The sequence below is a fragment of the Stenella coeruleoalba genome (assembly GCF_951394435.1).
Source record: "Stenella coeruleoalba genome assembly, chromosome: 14".
NCBI lineage: Eukaryota > Metazoa > Chordata > Mammalia > Artiodactyla > Delphinidae > Stenella > Stenella coeruleoalba.
Window position 1 is genome coordinate 75,330,660 of NC_137160.1, and position 23,215 is coordinate 75,353,874.

At 56.6% G+C, this 23,215-nt stretch overlaps 1 protein-coding gene across 1 annotated transcript in view; it reads right to left on the reverse strand.

Moving 5' to 3' along the window:
• Positions 1–23,215, reverse strand: part of RBM19 (RNA binding motif protein 19) — a 122,742-nt gene that overhangs the window by 21,305 nt on the left and 78,222 nt on the right. The window contains exons 22-23 of the mRNA XM_079943314.1: positions 13,006–13,111; positions 649–769 (exon numbers count right to left, since the gene is read on the reverse strand). Of these exons, the coding sequence (XP_079799440.1) occupies positions 649–769; positions 13,006–13,111 (227 nt within the window). The remainder of the gene's footprint in view (positions 1–648; positions 770–13,005; positions 13,112–23,215) is intronic.

The window sequence follows — 23,215 nt, forward strand, 5'->3', positions numbered from 1 at the left end:
TGTGGGCACAAACGCCACCTCTGCGGGGAGGCCCTTCTGGACCCAAAGCCCCCCGAGGTCACCGCGGCACTCCTCGTACTGGGACACGGCAGGGGCTAAGTATTTTCTGGAGATGGACTGCATTACGGGCGAGGCTGTGTGAGGCCACCAAGGTGTATAAGAGGTGGGGCTGGGTCCTGTGACCATTGGGGCCCGGGCAGGAAGCGGAAGGCGCTCAAACTGGATAACTGAGGAGGGTCCAGTAAACAGGTAGCAGGCGCAGGGAAATCGGGGCAAGGGGTCCCTGGGTCAGCCACTGGACCCTGGACAGAGAGTGCTGGGTGCAGAGAGCCACTGCATGTGAGCTGTGGCCTCTGGGGGCAATGACAGCTAGCCGGCAGCAACCAGGCAGGAAGTGAGGGGGGGGGCGGGGGGATAACCACCCTTACCCAGGCTGCTCCTCTCCCCGATATCCTGCCAGGCCTCCCAATGACCTGACTTGACTGGGAAACCAAAAGGGCATGGAGGCCACCAATGCCACCCACTCGGGTCAGCACCTCCCACTGGCACAGAGAAGCGTATGGATGGCGAAGGGTAGATGTGAAGGAGACGGAGGGAGGTCCAGGAACCTGGTCCCCCAGCCCGGCCGGCGGACGGCAGTTCTCTTACCGTGGAAGCGCTCGGCCGTCTTCCGCCGCAGGGCCTGCAGGCTCACCTCGGAGTCGGCCCACTCCAGCACCAGTCTCCGGCCGTACAGGTGGGTGCTGTGACACAGGGCGTTGAAGGCCCTCTGGAACGAAACACAGCGCGTGAGCCAAGACCCACCGGAAGACTCCACAGCCTGGTCTCCCACCCGCCAGCACCGCAAACCTAGGCCAGCTCTGGCCCCGTGACACCTGCTTCCCGGGGCGGGTGTAGGGAGCTGATGAGCACTTCTATCCCATTAGTGGGTTACGTGCCCAGGGACAGTGCTGCAAGTGGCCGTGTGCTCAATACATCCGCTCTCTGGGCTGTGACTGGTGCCTGGGCCGGGCAGCCGGCTTCCCTCCCGTGTTCCATCCCATCTGGGGACGGCGACCCCGTTAGGCAGCTGGCCTCCCACCCGGCTGCCAGGGGCAGTGCCTCTGAGGAAGCCGAGCCCATCCGGCCCCTCGATGACAACCACAGGGGCCCTTCACTGTCACTGGGTGGCACCGTCCTCCGCGGGTCCTGGGGATTCTCGCCCCCATCTCTCTCTGCTGGCCTCCGCTGAGGCTCCCTTGGCCACCGCACTGCCGTGGTCCCCCAGCCACTGGCTTCCGCCCCGGGCTCAGCGGCCTGGGACCTGCGCATGCTCTTGCCTCCCGCTCTTCGCTCTTCCTGACCCCGCCCCCCCGCACTCTGCCTACTTCCCTCTTTTTGACTTTTGTTTTGTAACAGCTTTATTGGGATATAACTCACCACACATACAAGTCACTATCATAGAAGTCACCCGTCTACAATTCAATGGCTTCTAGGCTATTCATAGTCGTGCGACCACCACCAGACCTATTTTAGAACATTTTCATCATCATCACTGCAAAAGAAACCCTCTACCCATTTGCAGCCACTCCCTATTCCCCCTGCCCCCCGGCAAGCGCCAGTCTACTTTCTGTCTCTGTAGATTTGCCTGTTCTGGACACTTCCTACAAATGGATTCATGCGGCACCAGTGAGTTCCCTCTTAAACATCACCAGGTCTAGAGCTAAATTGGCTCTGTGCTGGGGCTCTTCCCAAAACACCCCTGAGGTACACAGAGGTCACTGCACTTGGTAGCCAGGAGCTTGGGCTCTGAGGCCACCCTGCCTGGGCAGGGCAGGTCCTGCACTTCCTAGCTTCAAGGCCTTGGGCAAGTTAAATGAATCTCCCTGGCCTCAGTTTCCTCATCTGTAAAATGGGAATGTTAACGGCACTATCCTCTAGGGTTCTACAGAAGAAGACAAAGAGTTAACATGCAAAATGCCCAGAACACTCTGGGGGCGCACAGTAACTGCTCAATAGATGCTACTTCTCGTGAAGGTGGTGTTGCCACCACAGACATTTGCAATTTCTCTCGGCACAGAGGCCTCGGGTTAGTGCTAGGTTGAAGGCGCGGGCTCCCAGGCGCTGTCAGCACCAGGGAGCAGCAGTGGCCAGTGGTGGCGTCTTGGTCTCTGCTTCTGGGTTGCAGGCAGCGCCACCTGCTATGAGAAGAGGCACCACGGGGTTTGCCCCTCTTGCTTCTTTGATGCTGTGAAGAGGCAGTGTATAACCAGGGGTCTGGATTGGAACCAGTCCCTCTCTGGCCTCATCTGCACTGTGACTGTTAGAGGTTGGACTGGGTCCCCCAAAAGAAGAGATGTGGAAATCCTAACCTGGCACCCCAGGTTGTGACCTTATCTGCAAACAGGGTCTTTGCAGATGCAGTTAAATTAAGACGAGGACATCCTGGAGTACGATGGGCCCCTGATCTAGTGTGACTGGTGTCCTTACAAGAGATGGCCATGTGAAGACACAGGGTGAATGCACGTGACAAAGGAGGCTGGAGTGATATCCACAGCAGGGAATGCAGGCTGTCACCGGAAGCTAGGGGAGAGGCATGGCATAGATTTTCCCTGAGAAGAACCAATACTGCTGACAAGCTGATCTTGGACTTTCGGCCTCTAGAACTGTGAGAGAAGACATTTCTGTTGTTTTAAGCCACCCAGTCTCTTACAGCAGCCTAGGAAGGCAACAGTGGCCTTGGGTAAGCCAACTGCCCCCACATGAGCTTCAGTTTCCTCACCTGTCAAATGGGGCTAACTGTGAGACTTACATACCATCAGCCCCGAGGGTGGCAGAGAGTAGGTATCTGATAGACGGCTGCATCTGAAAAGCACCGGTGCGAGGTGGGTGGGACGTGCGTCTTTTAAAAATTAGACATGGGCCCAAATTAAAGAAATGCTTTTGTTCTCCTTCGTGCTTTTCTGAGAAGGGCCAGGTGCAGGAAACTTTTTCTTTTCTTTGTTTTTTTTTTTAAACGTTAATTTAAAAAACTCTTTCTGACTGCCAGCAGAGCCTCTGCATTTTTTTTTTTCCATGCAGATATAAAAATGCATCTGGACTCCAAGCCGGAATGGCCCATTCAGAGTTTTAAAACACATGCATTCTCAGCTGGTGAGGCAGAGAAACAGCCTGACTGGGGGAGCTGGGGTTTTAAGAGCGGGGAGTGAAACTGGTCGGGAGTCTGGCATGGCGGGTACTCCATCCTGGTGCCAGGGTCCCTGAGGAGCTGCGGTTCTGGGGACACGGTCGGATGGGGGCGGCCAAGAGGTGGCATCTGGTAGGAACTAAGTCAGAGTCAGAACAAGGGGGTACTGGAGCCTGGCAGGTGAGTCCAGGCGAGATGCCCCAACTCCAGCCGTCATATCTGTGTTTCTTACCCTTGGAAACCCACTCTCCATCCCTGCGGCACACAAAGCCTGGAGCGGTCTCTGTTCATTATAGGAGTTGCTACAAATTCCCACTCCCAGCCTCTCTCTGACATCACCCCTTGCAAATTCTCATCTCCTCTTTGGAAGGGCTTTTCACTCTAAGAGGTGAGGGGGCATGGCAACTAAGACTGGGGGCTCTGGACCTGGGCTACTATGGTTCAAATCCCTGCTTCATCCCTTACAAGCTGTGTGATCTCGGGCAAGCTGCTTAACCTCTCTGAGCTTGAGATTCCCCACGTGTAAAATGAGAGGCAGCAGCAAAGAATGGATGCGCAGATTCAATGAACTATTAAGTCTGATGCCACACTGCCTGGCACGTGATAATTCTCACCTAAATGTTGGCTGTTGTTATTATTATGATGTATGCCCTCAACTTCCCATTATCACGCTAAAGAGCAGGGAGAATGGTAAGTAGGGTACAAAAGCTCTTTTGTATTTGAGGTTAGAGCACAATGTGTGAATCTCCAAAAATAGCAGAATTACCCTTCCCGGTTCTAGTCCCCTCAGGTTAATAGGAAATCAGGTTGTGTTTCCATCCCTAGTGGCTGGAATGAGGTAGCCCCAAACTATCGCAGGCAGGAAGCCAGGATTCCTGGCTAAAACTGGCCTTGGATAATTCCGAGTGGTGGTGCTTCACGCAAAGAGCCTGTTATATGTGAGACCCGGGGAGGGTGACGGGGAGACACAGCCCCAGGGCCTTGGGGCTTTCGGGCCAGTGCAGGGGAAGGTTCCAGGCACAGTCCCGGCCTCTCTGGCCTGCCCTCCTCCAGCAGCTTCCTCCTAGGTCTGTGTCTACACTAGACTCCACCGAAACCCACACCACCTTCTCCCCAGACAGAGACTTCCCGAACCTCAGCTCTAGGGCTGCGGTCGTCTCGGGGTGCCCGGGGTTCCACAGAGTGCCGGGAGCTGCAATGGAGGAAGTGGAAAGTTAGCTGTTCCCAGCCCTTTGCTTCTCTCCAAATCCTGCTTCTGCTGCCTGTGTTCCTCCCTTGCCATCCAAGGGCCTTCATACCACGGATTAGAGATGTCCTGGGTTCCAGAGAACTCTAAGCACTTGACCTCAACCTACTCATAAGAACAGACATCATTCTCCCATTTCAAGGAAAGGAAAGCTGAGGCCAAGGTTGGTATGCAGGTCAAGTTCCTCCTTACTTTTCCTTTCAGCCTCTATGTGTTCCGTCCCTGGGCCTTCGTAACGTCTCTCTCAGCCTCGGAAGGGCTCCCTTCGTACAGACTGCAGCCAGGTGCCCTCTGTGTGCCCTGCGCCCCCAGCCTCCTTGAGAACGCCTGCCCCGTTAATGCCTGCTTGTGTGCCGGGCTCCCTGGCTCGACCTTGAACCTCGGAGGGAGGCCTCTATCCTGGCTACCCTTGGCACAGAGCTCAGGACAGAGCGTGCTCGGTAAATTTCTGCAGGGCGAACCATGGAGCGAGACCTTCACCAAGGGTCGTGAAATCACGTCTCCAGACTGGGAGGGACGCTGAGGTTGGTCCCGGCTGGAGACGGAGGGCTGGTTTAGATGCACTGCCCTGGCTCCTCCAACCCCTGAGATTCAGCCCACGAGGGCAGCAGGGAAAGGAGCACGTCTCGCCCATGACTGTCCTGTCCTGTACAAGTGGGAGGCTCTGCCTTTGGTTAGGACAAGAGCTGACACATACACAGTCCTGGGTGCGGCACAGAGACGGACAGGAGGCCCCGCTCCCAACATGCGTGACTTTGGGACCCTGGGATGGGAAGAGTCTCCTGTGCCACTAACACCCGATCGCCCAGCTGGGTCACTGCCGAAGCCTGAAGGTCTAGAATGGAACTCCAAGGGTGCGCTGGTTTGGCAAAGAGGAGGATGCTGTAGAAGATGAGGTCCCCCCCGCCCCCCGGCCACCTCGGGGCCACTTCCTTCATCACCCGATGGGCCCGCGCTGGTTATTCCTGATCTTCCCCTGCACCCCCTCTCCGGGCTTTCAGAGCTGCCTCCCCTGGAGGGCATAACCAGGTCTCGCTGGCCTCGGGTACCATTTAGGATGAGCAAATGGGAGGCGGCGGTGAGAGGCTGGAGGGAGGGGCAGAGAGGCCGGGAGACTTTCTCCCTGGACCCCTCCCTCCAGGACCACAGCTCCTGCCGGTGGCCCCTCCTTGACAGCTCAGGCTCTCACCTGTCCCTTCAAGGTCCCTTAGCCTAAGGTGGCGACAGCTCCCACTGCCACTGGCCCTGGTGGGGGTGGGTCACATCCCTGGCGAGCCCCCCCGAGCCCTTCTTACCCCTCCATGAATCTCTCTTCACTTGAACCATCTGGGGTTAGGTTCTGTTTGCTGACACAGATGGTCGCCTGGAGTCCCTCTGCCTTGACCCGGGGCAGATGGACTGCCCCCTTCAGAGAGCAGGTCTTAGACAACGTGAGGCCCGACAAGGGCTACTCTGAGCGGGTCTAGCCGGAGTCTGGAGCTGCCCCATCACCCGGTTCTCCGCCTCAGCTATCTTGGAAACACACCTCTTTCATCTCCTCTGACCTAAGCCACCAACTGTGGGCGCCAAGAGCCCTGGCCTCCAGTGCCGGCTAGACTGTGCCCAGGCCTGGCAGCCACCTTTCCAGAACAGGGAAGACACCGGAAGGCTGCCAGCTCAGTGCCAGGCCTGACCTTTCTGCGGCTCTCTCTGGAAGACGGGCTTCTGCCTCCTGGCAACAAAAGCCCATGTGATGCCCTTGGCAGGACTCCCGTCCCAAGGGCCATGGCTCCCGGGCTGGGCTGAGGCCAGGCCTCCTGTCCTGAGACGTCCAGGTCATCTCTCAGCCCCTCTGCTGTCTCTCGCCGAGTGGGAGGGCCGCATCTCTCGGCGGATGCCAAATCCACCTGAACACGGACGCCGCCAACCTGCCCTAAACCATCTGTGCCCCTGAATCCTGGAGGAAGTGTGGCCAAGAATGACCACGTGGCTCAGAGCACAGCAGCCAAGCCCGGGGAAAGGGAGCCGCGGCCCAGCTGGGGCTGCCGGGGGCTCAGCCCCTTCTCTGCCGAGGGGGGTGAAAAACAGGGGCCTGTGATTCTGGGAGGACAGTCTGCTGCCCTGGGACATTCTGTATCGGCTCCTTGTGGACAGCATGCTGAGCTCTAAGGGGGAGATCACTTTTGTCCCTGTACCAATGCTCCCCGACTCCTGTAAGTGAGCTCCCAGCAAATCTTCCAGCTACCTCTGGCCTCCACTGGGGAAGAGCTGGTCCCCAGAAAAAGTGGGGCTCTTTGCACAATACTGCTAACTTCAACTGTGGGCCTCCACTCAGCACCTTGGGCCCCTCCGACTTACAATGCCGTGGAGCTGAGGGCAAATCCATGCCTTGAAATGCAAGCCTCAGGATTCAAACACGTTTTCCTTTATCCCTGGGCCCTGATGATAGGAACTAGGGAAAACCTGCACTTAAAACACAAGCACGGGCTTCCCTGGTGGCGCAGTGGTTGGGAGTCCGCCTGCCGATGCAGGGGACGTGGGTTCGTGCCCCGGTCGCTCCGGGAGGATCCCACATGCCGCGAAGCAGCTGGGCCTGTGAGCCATGGCTGCTGACCCTGCGCGTCCGGAGCCTGTGCTCCGCAACGGGAGAGGCCACAACAGTGAGAGGCCCGCGTACTGCAAAAAAACCCCCCAAAAAAACACAAGCACGAGCGCACACACCTAACACAGACAAGTGGGGATAGCACCCCAATTCCTGGATTTGTGGCCAGTTAACATTTCAGGAAACAAAAAGCAACTGATACCTCGGCTTCAAAGCACAGCACCTGTGCCCCGTGGGGCCCGGGACGCTCCGCTGCCTCTGCTCCTTTGGCGCCCTGCGCGGCCTGTGGCGAGTGCTTGGCACGCGGCTTTCCACTTAATCTTCATGGCTGCCTCAAGGCGCAGATCATTGCCGGTTGTGGACATGAACAGCCTGCGGTGTGGGGACAGGAAGCCCCTTGCCCACGTTCACGGAGATGGAAGGAGGCAGCTCTGACTCCACGGGCCACGCTGCTAACCACTGTGCCGCCCTGCCTTTCTAGAACATGGGCTGTCTAGGGAGGACACAGCCCACGGAGTCTTCATTTCCATGGGGCCATGTCCCGTTCAGACCCTGGCTGCACACCCTCGGGGCCCCTGGGAGGCTGTACTCTATGCACTCCTTGCACTCAGATGAGCAAAGCTGTGTGTGTGTCTGTGTGTGGAGCGCACACCACCCACCGCTAGTCTGATGGCGATCGCCGTTTACAGCGCCTGCACCGTGGCTGGGCACCCAGAGAGGAGGTGGCTGTCCCTGCCTTAAGAAGCTCTGTCTTGCTCACCGTCACCTCTTCCCACCACTGGTCTTGTTTCAGCGGAATCTGCAAGGCGAAGGCCATGGGTGCGGAGAGGCCTGATGGGACCCCCCTACGAAACTCTCTCAGCATTACCCCAACTGGGGTGGGCCTGGGGCTGTGTCCACGCCCCCCTCTCCCCCGGCACCATACAAAAGTGAGAAGTGAGAACGGAGACGTTAACTGGCACGACTCCCCAGTTAAAGCTGTGGTTGTTTACCAGTGAGAAGAGAAGAGCGCTGCCTGCCAACGCCGACCGCCATCCCATCTCCCTACTGCCGGCTCCCCCCAAGTGTTTATTTAAGCCAACACATTGCTCTGCTAATTGGATAACATTCCATGTGAAAACAGACCTTTTAAAACAACAGCAGCGGTGGCAAATAAAAACAGCTGCAACTGCAAAAGTACAAAGGCTCGGTGGGCTCCGGGAAGGGAGAAATTAAAGGCGCATGCATGGGGGAAAAAAAAAAAAAGAATGTTCTGGTTTCCAGGCTGCAAGTCTGCTCTTTGCTTTCTTTCCCTTCTTCCTCCGTGACCAGCCAGGCCAAGTAAAGGCAGAGGAGGTGGCGGCTTCTAAACGGAAGCCCAGTGACTATTGGTGGCCACTTGGCCAATGGGCACGGGCACAGCTGGTTGGGAATCCCAGGTCACCTGCCCAGGTGGAAAGCTGCTGTCTCCAAGGCTTGGGACGGTTGGCAGGAGACAGTGTGCGGCTCTGGAGGCCCCTAAAGGAATGCCCACTCCTCCTCCGGGGGCCCTGGAGGAGCTGATTTCATCCTGGGCTTGTTCCCAAGAGATGTTTTAAGGGCCAACCTCTTGGCCTTCCTCCAAATGTCTAATTGGTGAGTTGCCGGGGATGGGTGAGAGGTGAGGGGTGTGGTGTAGAGAGGAGGGGGCTGGCGCACGGTTTGGCCGCAGCTGGCACTCAACTTAAGTGAATACGTGAATGAAGGCAGGAAGAGCTAATCCGTGGACTCTGGAATCAGATCGACACGCGGGGTTTCCCAGCTCTGGCACGTGGCGCCACCCTTCGAACCTCAGTTTACCCATCTGTCAAATGGCTTCCTCCCGCTGATGTGCCAAATGCCCAGTGCCGTCCCTGCCAAAGACGGGCTTTTAGAAGTTGATGGTTTTTTACTGATGCCAAGAGGCTGCCCTTCCAGAAACATCATCAGGACCCAGAGAAACACGTGGCACCTGAGACACTACAAACATCCCTACACACAAGCGCAGGCCCAGGCACTGGGGAAGACCACCTTATTTGGGACTTCCTGTCTGCCCTCATCGACCTTTGTCCCTGCTTCCCTCCAGCACGTGGGAGAAGGTTCTTTGAGAAATGTGGGCTCATCACACTTGGAGGTTTAGATAATAATAACAGCAGCCCTTTCAGAGGGACTGACACTCATGCCTGGGACATCAGGGGCTGATGAAATGCCCTAGGTTGGGAGAACATGCCAGCTCACGGAGCCTGTGACAGGGGCTGACGGCCAGGTCCCACCCCTGGTTTAGCATCTCAGCAACAGAGCCAGGTCCCGGCTTCCCATTGGTTCCCAGGACCCTGCACACATGGAGCTTAACAAGCGCCTGGAGAAACCGGGGAGGGGGTTATGCAAATCTCCAGCTGAGTCCGGGGCTGCTGCAGGTTGGGACGAGACAATGCGTGTACGGTGTACATGTCACACACAAAGCCAGCTCGGCCGGTCGCGGGCGCCTCTGGCTATTGTCATCAGTTGCCTGGTTACCCTGAGCTCTTCGTGGAGCCTTGCGCTAGGATTCTCTTCCCTGTTTGGGGCGTGTGCTTGACCCAGAGGGGCCTGACGGATGACGGAGTTCCCGAGGATGTGCGGGGTGGAACACGGGGTCATGGAGCAAGGTCGGAAGACTCAGGGTCCCTGGGGGCGGGGAGGACGCAGATGACCCGTGCTTGGGGCCCACAGAGAGATGGGGGTGCTGAGCGGATGCCTCCAGGGACCAACCAGGGTGCCTAATTCTCTCCTCAGCCAGCTGGCAAAGTGGACTGGTTGGTGCCCAGGAAAGAGTACTGTGCTGTGAGTCACATCCCCGGTTTCACAGCCCAGCCTGGAAACTGCTAGTTTCTCCACTGCTTTCCAGACCCAAGGTTCTACCATCGGCCTCTACTCCCTCCCTGCCTCCTCCCCCTAATATGTGTCCGCTCCCCTCATCTTTTCCTCCCTGTCTCCTCTTTTCCCCTCTGAGGACCGCCTGGCGCCCCGGGGCACAGGAGGCTTACACCTCCAGGTTCCAGTGCTCTGACGCCACAAGAGTTACTGACCACTTCTTCCTGGAGGACGCCCCACGGCAGGAAGCAGGGGTGAAGCCCTCGGTGAGGGAGCCGAGTGGTCAGGGTTCAGTCAAGCCCCGGGAAGGATTTCTAAAGCAGGTCTTCTTCCCTGAAGCGCTTCAAAGGGAGAACCGCTGGGGGTGGTGGTGGGGTGGTGGGCGGCACTTGTCCTGAGAAACTGGGGGTCCTGGAGGTTCCCGTACCAGCCCTGGGATTCCCACGAGTTCCTTCTTTCGAAATGAAAATAGGGTCTCTGGGGGTTTCTAACTCAATGTCTCCTTCCAGCATTGCTTTCCCTCTTCAAACTCACGCCTGCCCTCGAGCTAACCAGATATTTATAATATTCAGAATTCTATTCACCAACATGCAGCGCGCACGCTCTACGGCTCAGTGGAGAGCGCTAAATGTTCCACTCGGGGGACAATAAAGTTCTTCAGACAGACAGGGAGAAGGAGAAGGAAAAGTCACGGCAGCTTCTCCGGGAAGCAAAAAGAGCAAAGGAATCTTTGCGGGAGAGGTGCGTTCCCGGTGGGCTCAGACTTCATGGGAGACCAGCTCGCCCAGCGGCGGCAGAGGGCCCGTCCTGGTGCGGTGAGAGGCGGGAATGGCGGGGCCGGGACAGCTCCGGAGCCAGGCTGCCGCCTGTCGGAGGTGAGGGGCCGCAAGAGCCCGTCCTGGAGGGGGTGTGGGTTGAGCCCTCGCCGTCCTCGGCTGCCCTTTCTCTTCCTGGAGCCCAGGTTGGAAGGGACAGAGGGGGAGGAGCCACCTCCATAAGTCAGCAGAAGGCTGTGCTAGGCTCTGCAAAGAACATTTGCAGCCTGGCCTCCGGCGCCAGGCGCTAGCCAAGCGGGCACTGGCACTGCCCGGCTACCTGAGCGTCTCCCCCCCACGCCCCGTTCCCATGACCCCAGGGAACAAAGCTATATTGACTGCATCCTGGCGACGGGAGCGTGGAATTTCAGGGCTGGCAGTCCACGCCTGGTCTAGCCCTCTGGGTCGCGAGAGCCACGTTAATTCTGACTTCAAGCTCTGGAGGGAGGCTGCCGCGTGGAAGAAGCTTCTAGTTGGAGGGCGTGGACAACTTTTCTCTCTGCTCCTTCCCTTCTTCTTAGATCACCACCATCACCATCCGCCTCATCACAGCTAACAGACGGAGCTCCCGGAGGCCAGATCCCGTCCTAAGACTATCATCTCATCCCAGCCTCGCAACGATTCGGTGAGGGGAATTCTATTACCGTTTTATAAGGGGGGAAACTGAGGCACGTAGAAAGTAAGTCACCTGCCCAAGGTCACATAGCAGGTAAGGGCTAGGATTCGGGCAGCAGAGTCTGTGCTCTAACAGCTAGCCCTCGCACTGGTCCTTAATAAGAGATTTTTCTTGGGGCTGGGAGTGAATCCCCCTTCATTTCTCCCGTAATCGCAGTCTCACACAGGAACCCTGACATAACACAGATGACAATGGTCCTACACACTCACAGAAGCTCAGGGCTAGACGGACGCAGTGGAGAAAGCGCTGCCTGCACCCCTCCCTTCCCTGTCCACAGATGGAGGGCTGGTGGCTCTGAAGGGACCTGGGCTGGTGGGAACGAGGAGGAAACAGCTCACTCATCTCGAGCACCGTGTGCCAGGACCCGTGTCACCATCTGCCTTCACCCTGTGGGCGTGGGACCTGTCATCATTCCCATTTCACAGATGAGGAGACTGAGGCACAGGGCAGGGCCGGGGAAGCCAAGCAGCCAGCGGTAAGTGCAGTGCTCTGGACGGCTGTTCCCCGGCTTCTCTCTGAGCCAGTGGCGGGGGGACCCCGCAGGTGCCGGCCTTGCTGGTGAGCGTCAAGGCCGTGGGCCGGCTGCACGCAGGGGTTGTGGTCCCTCCTGTCACGACAGGAGGCGAGGGGAAGACTGCCAGCCGAGAAGAAAGAGGCGCAGATGTCTGGACAAACATGGCCACGTGTCAACAAAGCGTGCACTTGAGCTCAAGATGCTGAGACAAAGGTGGCTGGCAGGCCTGCTGAAGTCCTGGGGCACCCTCTCTGCCTGTGCGTGTTCCCAGGGCCCACAAAGGCCGCAGCTGTGTCCCTGAGATGACACCTTCAGCTCCACCCACAGGGCCTCTGGCAACGCCAATTTGCTGCTGGCCAAGAGTGTGATTCCAACAAATACTCTGCTTTTCTGAAGATGCCTCCTCAGAGGCGGAGGGGATCCCAGCCATTAGTGACACGTGCCCCTTGCTTTACTGCACCCTCAAGGGAAGACAGGCCAGGACGGGGGAAGGCTGCCTGTGGCACAGGCTCTCGGAGGGAGCCCACGAAGACAGCGCCATGGCCCCCTCCCCCCAGGATCCTGACCTGGGACTGTGAGAGCAGCAACCGCGGACCCCGGTCACACAGCCTCTGCCCCTGGTCTGCTGCCGCGGAGGACGAGGACCCCGGACCTACTGCGCCAAGCCCACACCCAGAGGGGCTGCCTTGCTTCAAAAATAAAAGGTGGTTCTGTCTCCAAGGAATTCCGTACACGTGCTTACACACAGCAGCACTTGCCTGGCCTGAGTGCACCTGAAATCAGCACAAAACACAAGCCCCAGGCACCAGCAGAAGAAGAGGGGAAAGAGCTGTCCCCGCGGGTTCCCACTGGGGTGCCTGGCGGCCTCTTCTCCGAGCGCTGTCCCCTGGCTCCTCTCCACACTCTGCACAGCATCTCCCACGCTTTCTGTCTGACCTGGAGCGGCCCGGGACACAGAACTGCCCCTTCCTCCAAACACAAGGCCCATGGTCTTTTCTTCCAAGGACATTGTGTAAATTAGCAGGGCTGGGGAGAGGAGGGGAGAGAAAATCCGAATGGGGAGTGGGGGCCGCGCCCACGTCTGTGAAGAGGCCTTGCTGCTTCTCCCACAAAGGACCCAGAAAGGAGAGGCCGGGAGGGAGGGGCCCTGGTCTCACCTTCGCGTCCTGCTTGGTGAGGAAGTCGACGAAGCCGAACCCTCTGTGCGAGCCCATCCCCGTCATCTTCTTCGGCAAGCGGACTGTCTTCAGCTCCCCGAAGGTGCTGGGAATAAAAACACGGGAGTTTCAGAATCGAGGCCTGCAAAGGGGGCGGGGGGAGGCAGGACCGATTCTCTCCCGCTAACCCTTTCCAGTTAGAAGAGAGGAGTGCCCGCAGATGCACGAGGCGGGTACGTGTGCACAGCCACGTGCACGAACACTCGTGTCAGTGTCAGCTCCCCACTGGCCAGCACGTGTCCTGGGGGCCTGGGTGGCCTTCTCCCTCCGGCCTGGCCATCACGCCAGCAGGGAGGGAACCGTCAGACTGGGGATGCCGTTCCTCCCAGGGGTGAGGGGGTGGGGGGAATGAATATTCAGCAAGGGGGATGCAGCCCCGTGCACGCATGGCTGGGCTGGGGAGGCACTGGCCAGGCCAGGGCCCCGGACTCGGGGTTAGCACGGACTCCCCACGGACCCCCACGAATCTGACTGAGTAAGCAGGGTGAGTCCCTTCTCCCAGATCCGGGACCTGGGATGGTTCTTCAGCGCTTGGCACTTGAATGCCACACAGCCACGCCCTCCAAACCCCACTCCTGCCTCAGGGTTTTGATATCTGCGAAGCCAAAGTCAGGCAAAGCTGACTCTGGAGGAGAAAAGGCAGGTGTTCCCCACCGCCCCCCCGCATCCAGCAGGGATCAAACAGGTAAACACGGCCTCCAACCATCTCCCCAGTGCCCCCTCTCCCCCTGGATAAACCTTTGAGAAATTCCCGGACAAAAGGATCGGGCCTCCCTTGCTTTCCTCTCTCACTCCCCCGCCCCCAGCCCATCCTCAGGTCCATTTATCAAACATATACGCACAAATTGTTGCCGATAAATATTTAATGTGCGCGGCATCTGCAAAGAGGTATTATTTTATTTGAAAATCTACACACACTTGTGGGCACCCGGGCACACGCACCTACAGACGATGGTGCAGGATGCCTCGGGGCCAGAGACCGACTGGGCAAAAGGCACAGTAAAGGCCGTAAGCTCTCGTGAAATGATCTAAGCTGAATCTGTGGCGTTAACCCGCAGCCCTGCCGGCATGACCAGGCATCTGCCCGCCCAATTTCTGGAGGCAGGACGGTGTGTAAATGCGGCATTATGAAGCCTCAAAATGAATCTGCACGTCTCCCCGGCACTCTCCCCGGCAGCTCCGCTCCCTCTGCTGGCGCCTCTCCGAGCAGAGGCCACGGAAACTGAGCTGCTGGCTCCACGGCCAGCCTCCCGGGAGGGGAGGGGCTGCAGAGGATGGGCAGTGGAGGCCTGTCAGTCATCCCAGCCCCCGGCTGGGGCTCGTGGCCCACCTGGAGCGGCCCAGAGGCTGGGCAGGTGGGGACCAACACGAAGGTGAGGTGGGAGAACCCAGCGGAGTCCTGCCCACAAACCCTGCTTTATTCTGCCACCTAAAGGCCGACACGCCCCACGACAGACACGCTGCCTCTTTTTCCAGCGAAGCCCTGCTGGCCTTGGACACGGAGGGCAGGGGACGCACGTATTTTCTGGCAGGCTCCTTTGGGTAAACATAAATGGCGCTTTGGCACCAAGTTCTTCAGAGAGTCACGGGGACTGTGGGGACAGTGTATCTGACGGATTCAGACCTGGTCTCAGGAGGCTGAAGGGCACAGGGAGGCCTTGCCGAGCACCCGCTGTGTGTCTGGGTCATGCTGGGCGCTGGGCAGACACGGCCACAGACAACCTATGGGGTGGGCCGGTCTCTCTGCCTGACTCTCCACCCCCGGCCCAGCCTCCAGGCTCTCAGGCCTCGGCTTCCGTGAGCAGCCTTGGCTGACCTGCTCTGGGTGGGGGCGGATGTGCCCCCAGCCGTCAGGGCCCACCGTGCTTCAGGGCGCTGCGGTGTGGATGCCTGGGTAACGCTCTGCCTTCCCCTGGGGCTGGAATTCAGCTCTGCGAGAGTGGAAACCACATCTATCTTGCCCATCACGGGATCCGCAGTAAGGTGCCCCAGGCCTGGCTCACAGTGGACGCCTGGAGGTAGTTTTGGACCGAAGAAACAGCAGCCCTGGAAGGCGGACGCGACCATTGGGATGTCGCACCTACGCTCCGAGGGTGGTGGTGAGGATTCCACGAACCAGGCCACGGGGTACATATGAAGAGCACAAATGTTAATTACTATTGGTCTCACCGACCCCATTGTCAGATGAGGAAACTGAGGCTCAGGGAGGTAGCGGTTCTTGCGAGTAGGTGGCAGGGCCAGAGTGTGAACCTGGGAGTGTCTGATGCGAAGCTGGAGGAGCTCTCTGTGCTGCGCGATGTTTCACCCGCTTCAGTTATCTGGAGGGGACCAGCCACTTTCCGGAGCGGGGCTTTCATTCTGAGGCTTGGCCCTGTCTGGCAATGAGGAAGGAAGGCCGTGTACGGGGACGGCTAGGATTGGGCTGTGCAGGCTCCGAGGGGTCCAGTGACTTGCCCGAGATCCCAGGGCAAGGGAGGCCGACTCAGACCCAGTCCCTCCTGCCTGCACTGGGTGCAAACCCCCTGCCTCTGCCCACGGGGGCTCTAACTTCCCGTCCCTTGATGCTGCCCAGTTCTTCTTAGCCGTGGCTCATTTCTGGGGACCTCACCCGTATGTGTACGCAAGAGAGACCGAGAGAGGGAGAGACTGGTGAGGTTAATTCCTCCCTCTCTGCAGTGCACTGCAAGCTGTGGACGCTGTATGCATGGTAAGCAGCTGAGGGTCCGGAGAAAGGCGAGGAAAATAATTAAAAGGTGGAGAAAAAAAGCTGATGAGAGAAGCTAAAGGAGCCATGCTTACGTGGCCTGGAGAAGTGGCATCTGGGAGCTTGGCAGGGAAAAGCCAGGACAGAGGGGCATCCTCGATCCACGAGGGAGTGAGGGTGGGGACCAGGGAGCTGGGGGGCCGTGGGGGAGGTCACTGCCCGTCTGGGGTGTCCAGACAGACATCTGCATGGCCAAGGAAATGCTGTGTCCCAAGACCCTAGGAGCTTAAAAAATCCCACCATTCCTCACGACACGAAAGAGTGAGGGCTTCCAGAGCAGCTGGAAGATTAGGGTTAGATCGTAGAACGAACTTCCCGATTCCCGTGAAGCCCCGGAATGAATGGCTGGAGCTTCAAGACCGTCACTGCGGCTGTCACCCCAGTGGCCAATGACAGAGTGCCTGTGGAGTGCTAGGCCTTTTAAATATACCGTTTCTAGGTACAACGATTGTGGGGTAAGAGTCGCTGCCTCCTGTTTTTACAGATGAGAAAACCAAGGGCTGAAGAGGCCAAGTGACCTGCCCAAGCCCCACGGCCTGGGACTCGAAACTCAGGCGAGCTTTCCCTCCCAGCTCAGGAGGGATGGCTTCAGTTGCTTGTGTAACTACTGTGTGGGAAAAAATAAAGCCGATACTAATGATCTCAGAGAGATATCAAAAGAGAATTAAAAAGAAAAAGAAAGGTAAAAAAGGCTGGGGCGGGGGAATCGATGAAGTACCTTTAGCTCCTTGGAGATAAGCGATATATAAATACCAGCCATTAGTAAAGTTCTCATCTGACAGCAAAGCCCACAGAGCCGTTTTCAAGAGCGGCTTTTGCAGGAAGTTCTGCGCGTCTCCTGGGAGAGGAGGCCTGGGCATGGCTGGGCAGGGCCGCCAGGGACCGGAGAGGGAGGCAGATGACCGGGCACCCAGGAACCAACCCCCCCCAACCCCCGCCAGCCCAGACTCTACCACTTGGGAAGGAGACACAGATGCTCCCCACTGTGTAGATAATAGAAACCACAAAATAGCAATTACTGTATCAGAAGCTGTGAATAAAGAGGACATACGGGGCTTTTAAACGTGGCCCTCCTTCCCTCCCCCACTCTGCTCACACTTCAGTAACAAACTCACACCTCACTGTTCCAATTATTTCATTCACCTCGGGTTCACCAATTACTCCTCCACGCCGCAGCCCCGCCCCGCTCCGCCGCGCCAGGAGCACGTGACTGGTGGGGATCCGTGGGTGTTTGTTGTCACATTTTTAATTTCTTTCGAGGTGCAGTGGGGGTGGAGGGGGAAGAGAAGGAGGAGGTGGGGAGGGTGCACCAAGGTGTGGAGCGAGGCAAGCCAGTTATGCCTGGGCCCCGTAAACAAGTCCAGGCACGCAATCGCGCTGGCACACAGGCCTGATCGCAGACACACACACAGAGAGAGAGAGAGAGAGAGAGAGAGAGAGAGAGAGAGAGAGAGAGAGAGAGAGAGAGAGAGAGAGAGAGTGTGTGTGTGTGTGTGTGTGTGTGTGTGTGTCTTGCGTGCGTGAGGGGATCCCCTCCCCTGGCGCCCTCTGACTGGACCTGCCACAGCCCTGGATGGCAGCGGCTCGGTGGCGGGGGTGGGGGTTGGCTCTGCTACTGAAAGGGATGAACCATCCTCTCTCTCCTCCTTGACTGAAGTGATGGGATGGGGTGGGGTGCAGTGGGGACAAGGAAGTGTGGGGGACAGAGAGCGCCCTCCAGAGATGCTGAACCTGATGATTTGGCAGCCGTGCTGATGCCTGGGTTCGGGGGTTTCATGGGCAGGCTGGGAGGGCGGCCCAACCTTCTAGCCCGCACGCTGACACCGAGTAGGGGTCGGGCACACCCCCAGGAGCCTAGGCCCCCCTGCTCCCTGGAAACAAGTTCTTATCACCCTCCTATTTGGATCCGCTGGAGGAACCAGAGTCCCAGCAGAAGTGCCGAGTCACGTGGGGAAGTCTGCTGGCCTGACTTCTCTACACCTGCACTCAAGGCACTGCTGAGGGGAAAAAAAGAAAAAAATCATCTGCCCCAACAGTGTGGTGTGAACAACAATGAGATAAAGGGGTGGTTCTGTGCTAAGAATAAACTGCAGGCTTCTTTCTGTTCCTTCTGGAGTACGAAAAAAGGGCTAAATCTCTTGGCATCAAAATGCCTTTCCAATATACCACCACCAATTTTCTAACACACACACACACACACACACACACACACGTAATATCCATTATTCCCCCCGTCCTTCTCAGTGCCATGTGCCCCACGGTGTGTTAATATTGGCTATATATGATCTTACAACAGCCTTATGACCTAGGCACTGCTATTCCCATTTTATAGATGGAGAAAACTGAGGCTCAAAGAAGTTATGTGATTTCTCCAAGGTCACCCCGAGTCATTACCTACGACGGGGGTGAAGTGACTTGTCCAAGGCCCCACGGGTGGCAATGAGCCAAGCTGGACTCCAAGTGGGCAGTTTGTCCCTGAACTTGTGCTTTGCTCACTGGAAGTCTGTGTGGTCTGTCTTGTCTATTAATAATTGGCCAAAGGGATCTGTGTGCAAGGTGCTTGGGCGAGGCAACGGTGGGCCAGACATCAGCTTTGTCTTTAGGGGCCCTTGGCTGGTAGTAGGGAAGAGCTACAGGCAGGCAGTGAGCCCCTGCTGCCCCACAGACAAAAGAGGACTCTGGGGTCAACCCCCGCGTCTCAGCTGTTTAGGGTCCACAGCTGGGGGCTTCTGGTTCCCGCTCACTGCTCTCTCTTCCACGCCCACATCCACCATGAACTCACGGGGTAGTTCCCACGGGGTGAATGAACGTGGCAGGTTGGCAGCCGCTCTGCCCGGTATCCCGTCTCGTGTTCCCCTTTCCTTACTGAGTCGCCGTGTGGCTACAGGCCCCAGCTGAAGCAGGGTGGAGGGACAGACAGGCTGAATGGACACCTAGGGACAAACCCACCCCTCCGTCGACGACAGGTGGTTTCTGCAGCGGAGGGAGGCTGGGCCACAGGACCCATCATCCAAACCTTCCGCTCCTGGAATGTATACAGAGCGAAAGCTTTGGTCAAAGCTGCTCGTCCGATCCTCCAGCCTCACAAACGGGGAAACGGAGGCTAACCCAACCACACTGGCTTTCCTCCTGTGCGTGAAGCCACCGAACTTAGGCCAGGACCTATGACCTTGCTCTTCCCATAACCCAGAACTCTCCACGCCTAGCCGTTCCCACCACAGACCCTCCTGTCATTCAATCTCAGCTCGAATGCCACCTTCTCAAGGAGGCCTTCCACTGCCACCTTATTTAACGTCGCTTCCCCGCGCCACCAGCCACGCCGTCACATCTGAGCACCGCCTGGGATGGCTTGTTTACTTATTTGTCTTTCCCTCCCCCTTCTAGAGACACAAAGAACACTCTAAGACGGCAGAGTCCAGTCTCTGTTGTGTCTGCAGAACCTAGCCTGCGCCTAGCCCACAGAAAACACTCTATAAACATTCATGAAAACACGCACTTGACATTGACCGAGTCCTCCCTAAGCGCCAGGTCTGCGTCCTTCACCCGAATCATCTCACACGATGCATACGCTACTGCGATGGCACCGGCACGCCCGGGGCCGGAACACCCAGTCCTTCTGTCCTCAGGACACTCTCTCATCTTCTACAACCACACGCTATTACAAGGAGTGTTTGGCCCCCAGGGGCTCCTTCCAAAGTACCTGCATCGATTCCTTCAATTGCAGGCAGTGAGCCAGCAAAAAGGGGGCCGGCTGGATTACTCACCAAGGAGCTAGCGCCGAGACAACGGGGTTCAGAATCCTGCCCTGCTGCATAGGAGAGAAAAGACATCGTTCCCTCCAGACAGCCCTGGCTGAGCTGCAGACAGGAGTGGGGGGTCTCAGCGAGGCTCCACCTGTGGCAGCTGCTCCCCCAGAAGGTTACGCAAGTGAGCTGTGGATTGACCCCGGATCGCACCTCTACTCCACCCAGGGGGCGTGGGGAGGGGGCAGTGGCTTTGGGAGCCGTTTCATGGAGGTATATTTAAGCTCAGAGTTTCTTCCTCTTTTGTTCTCTCTCTTTTAAAGAGTACCGATTAGATTGAACTTTTCCAATTACGCACTGCTCATCACGGTGAGAACTGGATGTAGAAAGGTTACCTTATCATCACTGGTGCACTATTCCTTTCATTTTTGCCTCTTGGAGGCTGAAGAATGGCCTGGTTTCCATGAAAGGGAGAGAGGAGGTGTGGAGGACAGCGCTTAGCTTTTCTCAATAGCCTTTCATAGGGTCCTCTGCAGGCAAGCGTAACCCTCTTGTTTTCTAGATGAGGAGTCCCGAGGATAAGCGGTTCAGTGTTATCTCTGAATCAGAGTCTGGGCCCGAGTTCCAGGTAGAGTCCAGAATTGCCTGAGAGACTCTGGTGGAGGGGACCTGGCACTGGAAAACAGAGGCTTCCTGTAGTGGCTCTGCCCTCACCTGCCGTGTGACCCTGGCTGAGTCATTTCCAGGCTGGACTGATAAGAGAGAGAGGATAAGAGAGGAGGAAGCTGTATCAAAACATCTTGAGACATGCCAGAGCCAGGATAATGCAGGAAACAGTCTCCAAGTAAAGACCTCTGGGGCCAGACAGATGGTAGGAGGGAACCAAGAGAGCTGGGGCCAAATTGGCAGAAATGCCCCCAGCTCTGGGTGATTCTTGGACCCGTAGCATCAGTGTCCTCCAGGAGCTTGTCAGAAATGCAAAGTCTCAGCCCACTCCCCTCTTTCTGAATCGGAAGCTCTGGGGGAGACCCAGCAGTCCAGGTGGTAACAAGCTCACCTGTAACAGGTGAGGGTGATCCTGCCCCAGGTTGAGGACCACTGTTCCACCAGAGCAGGCAGGGACCCCTCAGGCCCAGCCTGAACAGCCAGCTAGGCCCAGGACTGGCAGATCTTTCTTCTAAAGAAAGCCCTGCAATCCAGATTCTTTTAAGAAACGGGATTTTAAATATTGGTACCAAAGTCAAAACATTTTCAACACTGTGTTGCCAAAGATACCAGATGCCCCGTCTTTAGCATCTGCTCATGTAAGTTCCGTTCTGGTTCAGTTCTAAGAGATCAGAAGGGCTGGTCTACTTCCAAAGTGATGGAATTTCCTTCCCTCCTTATTACCCCAGATTGGGGCCCTGCCCTCTCCCTCCTGGCCCCCTGCAGCCTGTCGGCCCCCTTGGTGGTCTATGTCCACGTAATGTGGACACCTTCGTGGCTGGCTCCACGTGCACTGAATGAACTGCCCCTCGCCATTCTCCAGGACCCAGCCCCAGACACGAAGCACGGCGGGAACGCCAATGCGCCTTGTCATTCGGGTATTATGGGTCCTGCCTTCACTCGGCGAGTATTTCCTGACCAGGTCCCAGGTGTGGGCGCCGCGCTCTGTGCTGGGAAAGAACGGCAGGCCAGACGCGCCCGGGCCTCCATGGGGCACAGCCTCTTTCTTGTGGATTATAAGCCAGTGGTTTTCGTTTTTCAACCCCCTAGGGTTGGTGCACATCCTCAGTAAAACAGTTTTGAGCATTCATCTCCAATATATGCACACTTTTAATTTATAAGTGACGTGCATACGTACTGCTGTTTCACTGTATATGTTCATCCTTATTTAAAACATTTAAAAGAATGAGATAAAACAGAAATAGAAACGGAAATTGTAATGATTTCCTACTGCTTCCCCAACTGACAGTCAGAGGCACTTTTTAGAGTCCCACCACACACAGTGGATCAGGCATTGTCCCAAGTATATTTCATGCGTAACCTCATGCCGTCCTCAGCAGTCCTGTGAGGCATGGATCACGCACCCATTTACATATGGGGAAACTGAGGCTCCAGCTGCTTAAGGGATTGGCCAGAACTCAAACCTAGGCCTGAAGAAATTCTAAAGCCTCTGCACTAGAAGGGGGCCATCTGTGCACGGTTGCAGGGCTTCAGAAGAACTGAAGGCTGAACACTGCCTGCTGAATCTGAGTATACTCCTCCGGCAGATCATGTCAGAAAAAAATTTTTTGAAATCAGAGGTAACTTTTAAAAAACAACATTTCTCAAACTTGTCCTGAAAGATGCTATTTGGTATTCTGTGTAAAAAGCATTCTGAAATTAAATAAATTTGGGAGAGACCTGCCTAAACAGACTTCAGTAAGCTTCTCCGCTGCAGACCTTGTCAGTCCCTTTAAGATATTTGATGCAGGGAGGATTTATCTGGAACAGCGAGAGAGAAGACACAGCATTTCTCAAACTCATCCAGCCATTGAACCCCATCTCCCCTCAAACAAGAAAACCTATCAGCACCTCCTAAGACACTGTTATTCCACGGAACACAGTTGGAAAATACAATCTGGAAGAGAAAAAGAAGACAGTCACACACCTCAAGGTGAAAGGCCTTTGCCTTGAACACTCAGGTGAAACCTCGAATTCACCAGGGACCACACAAAGTGGGGAAATGCTGCACGAGTCTAGTTTTGACAGTGAGGGGTCAAGTCACACATTACTGAAAGAACCGAAGTTTGGAGTCAGATGTGAGTTCAGACCCCAGCCCTGCACCTGACGTCCCCTTTCTGAGGCTCAGTTCTGTCACCTGTAAAATGGGGACAATCAGCCCACCGTACAAGGCTGCTGATGCCATGGTTCCTGGCAGGTACCGGGAAAGAAGAAAGGGAAGTTGTTATCGGGAATGCCCTTGTCCTTTACACGGATATGCACTGGCGCCAAGTGAGTGACACCTTCCGAGCCCTTACGATGTGTCAAGTCGAAGCTGACAAGGAGCGGGTTGGGCTGGGCTGCCTCTCCTGGGGGCACCCCAGGGGTTTCCAGCAAAGAGATCTGGTAAGAGGGCCAGACGTGATTTTGTGATTCTTGGAGCCCTGAGAAAAGAAGCAGTTCTCCATCTTATCCATGTGTTCTACTAGTGTTGCAAGATAATTAGAAGAAATCGTCCCCAAGGAGGCCTCCGTCAGCCAGACCCAGGCCCTGTGTCTTCCCTCGGGCCGAGCGAGCCCAGTGGAACTGCTCGTGTTCCCTCTTCCTTTCGGAAGACGCAACCTCTGGCCTGGGGCGTGCATTCTGGTCGGCTCCACGCCTCTGCCAGGGTAAGTTAATAGAATACACAGCGGATGCTCTCCGCCACCTTTTCCCTCTCTGGTCTCAAGTACAGCTAATCCCGTTACAAGAAAATAAAGTGGATAATTCAGGCTAATGAAATCGTTACAAGAATGTGGCCAGCCAGAGGTGGACCTTCAGAACGAATTTAACACCCTTTGGTGTTATTCTCATTACAGGAAATGTTTGAGAGGAAGGAAAAAAAAATAGAAAGAAAGAAAAAAAAAAAAAAAAACTCTCCCAAACCCAGCCTCTTTCTGGTGGGCTTAAATCTGATTAA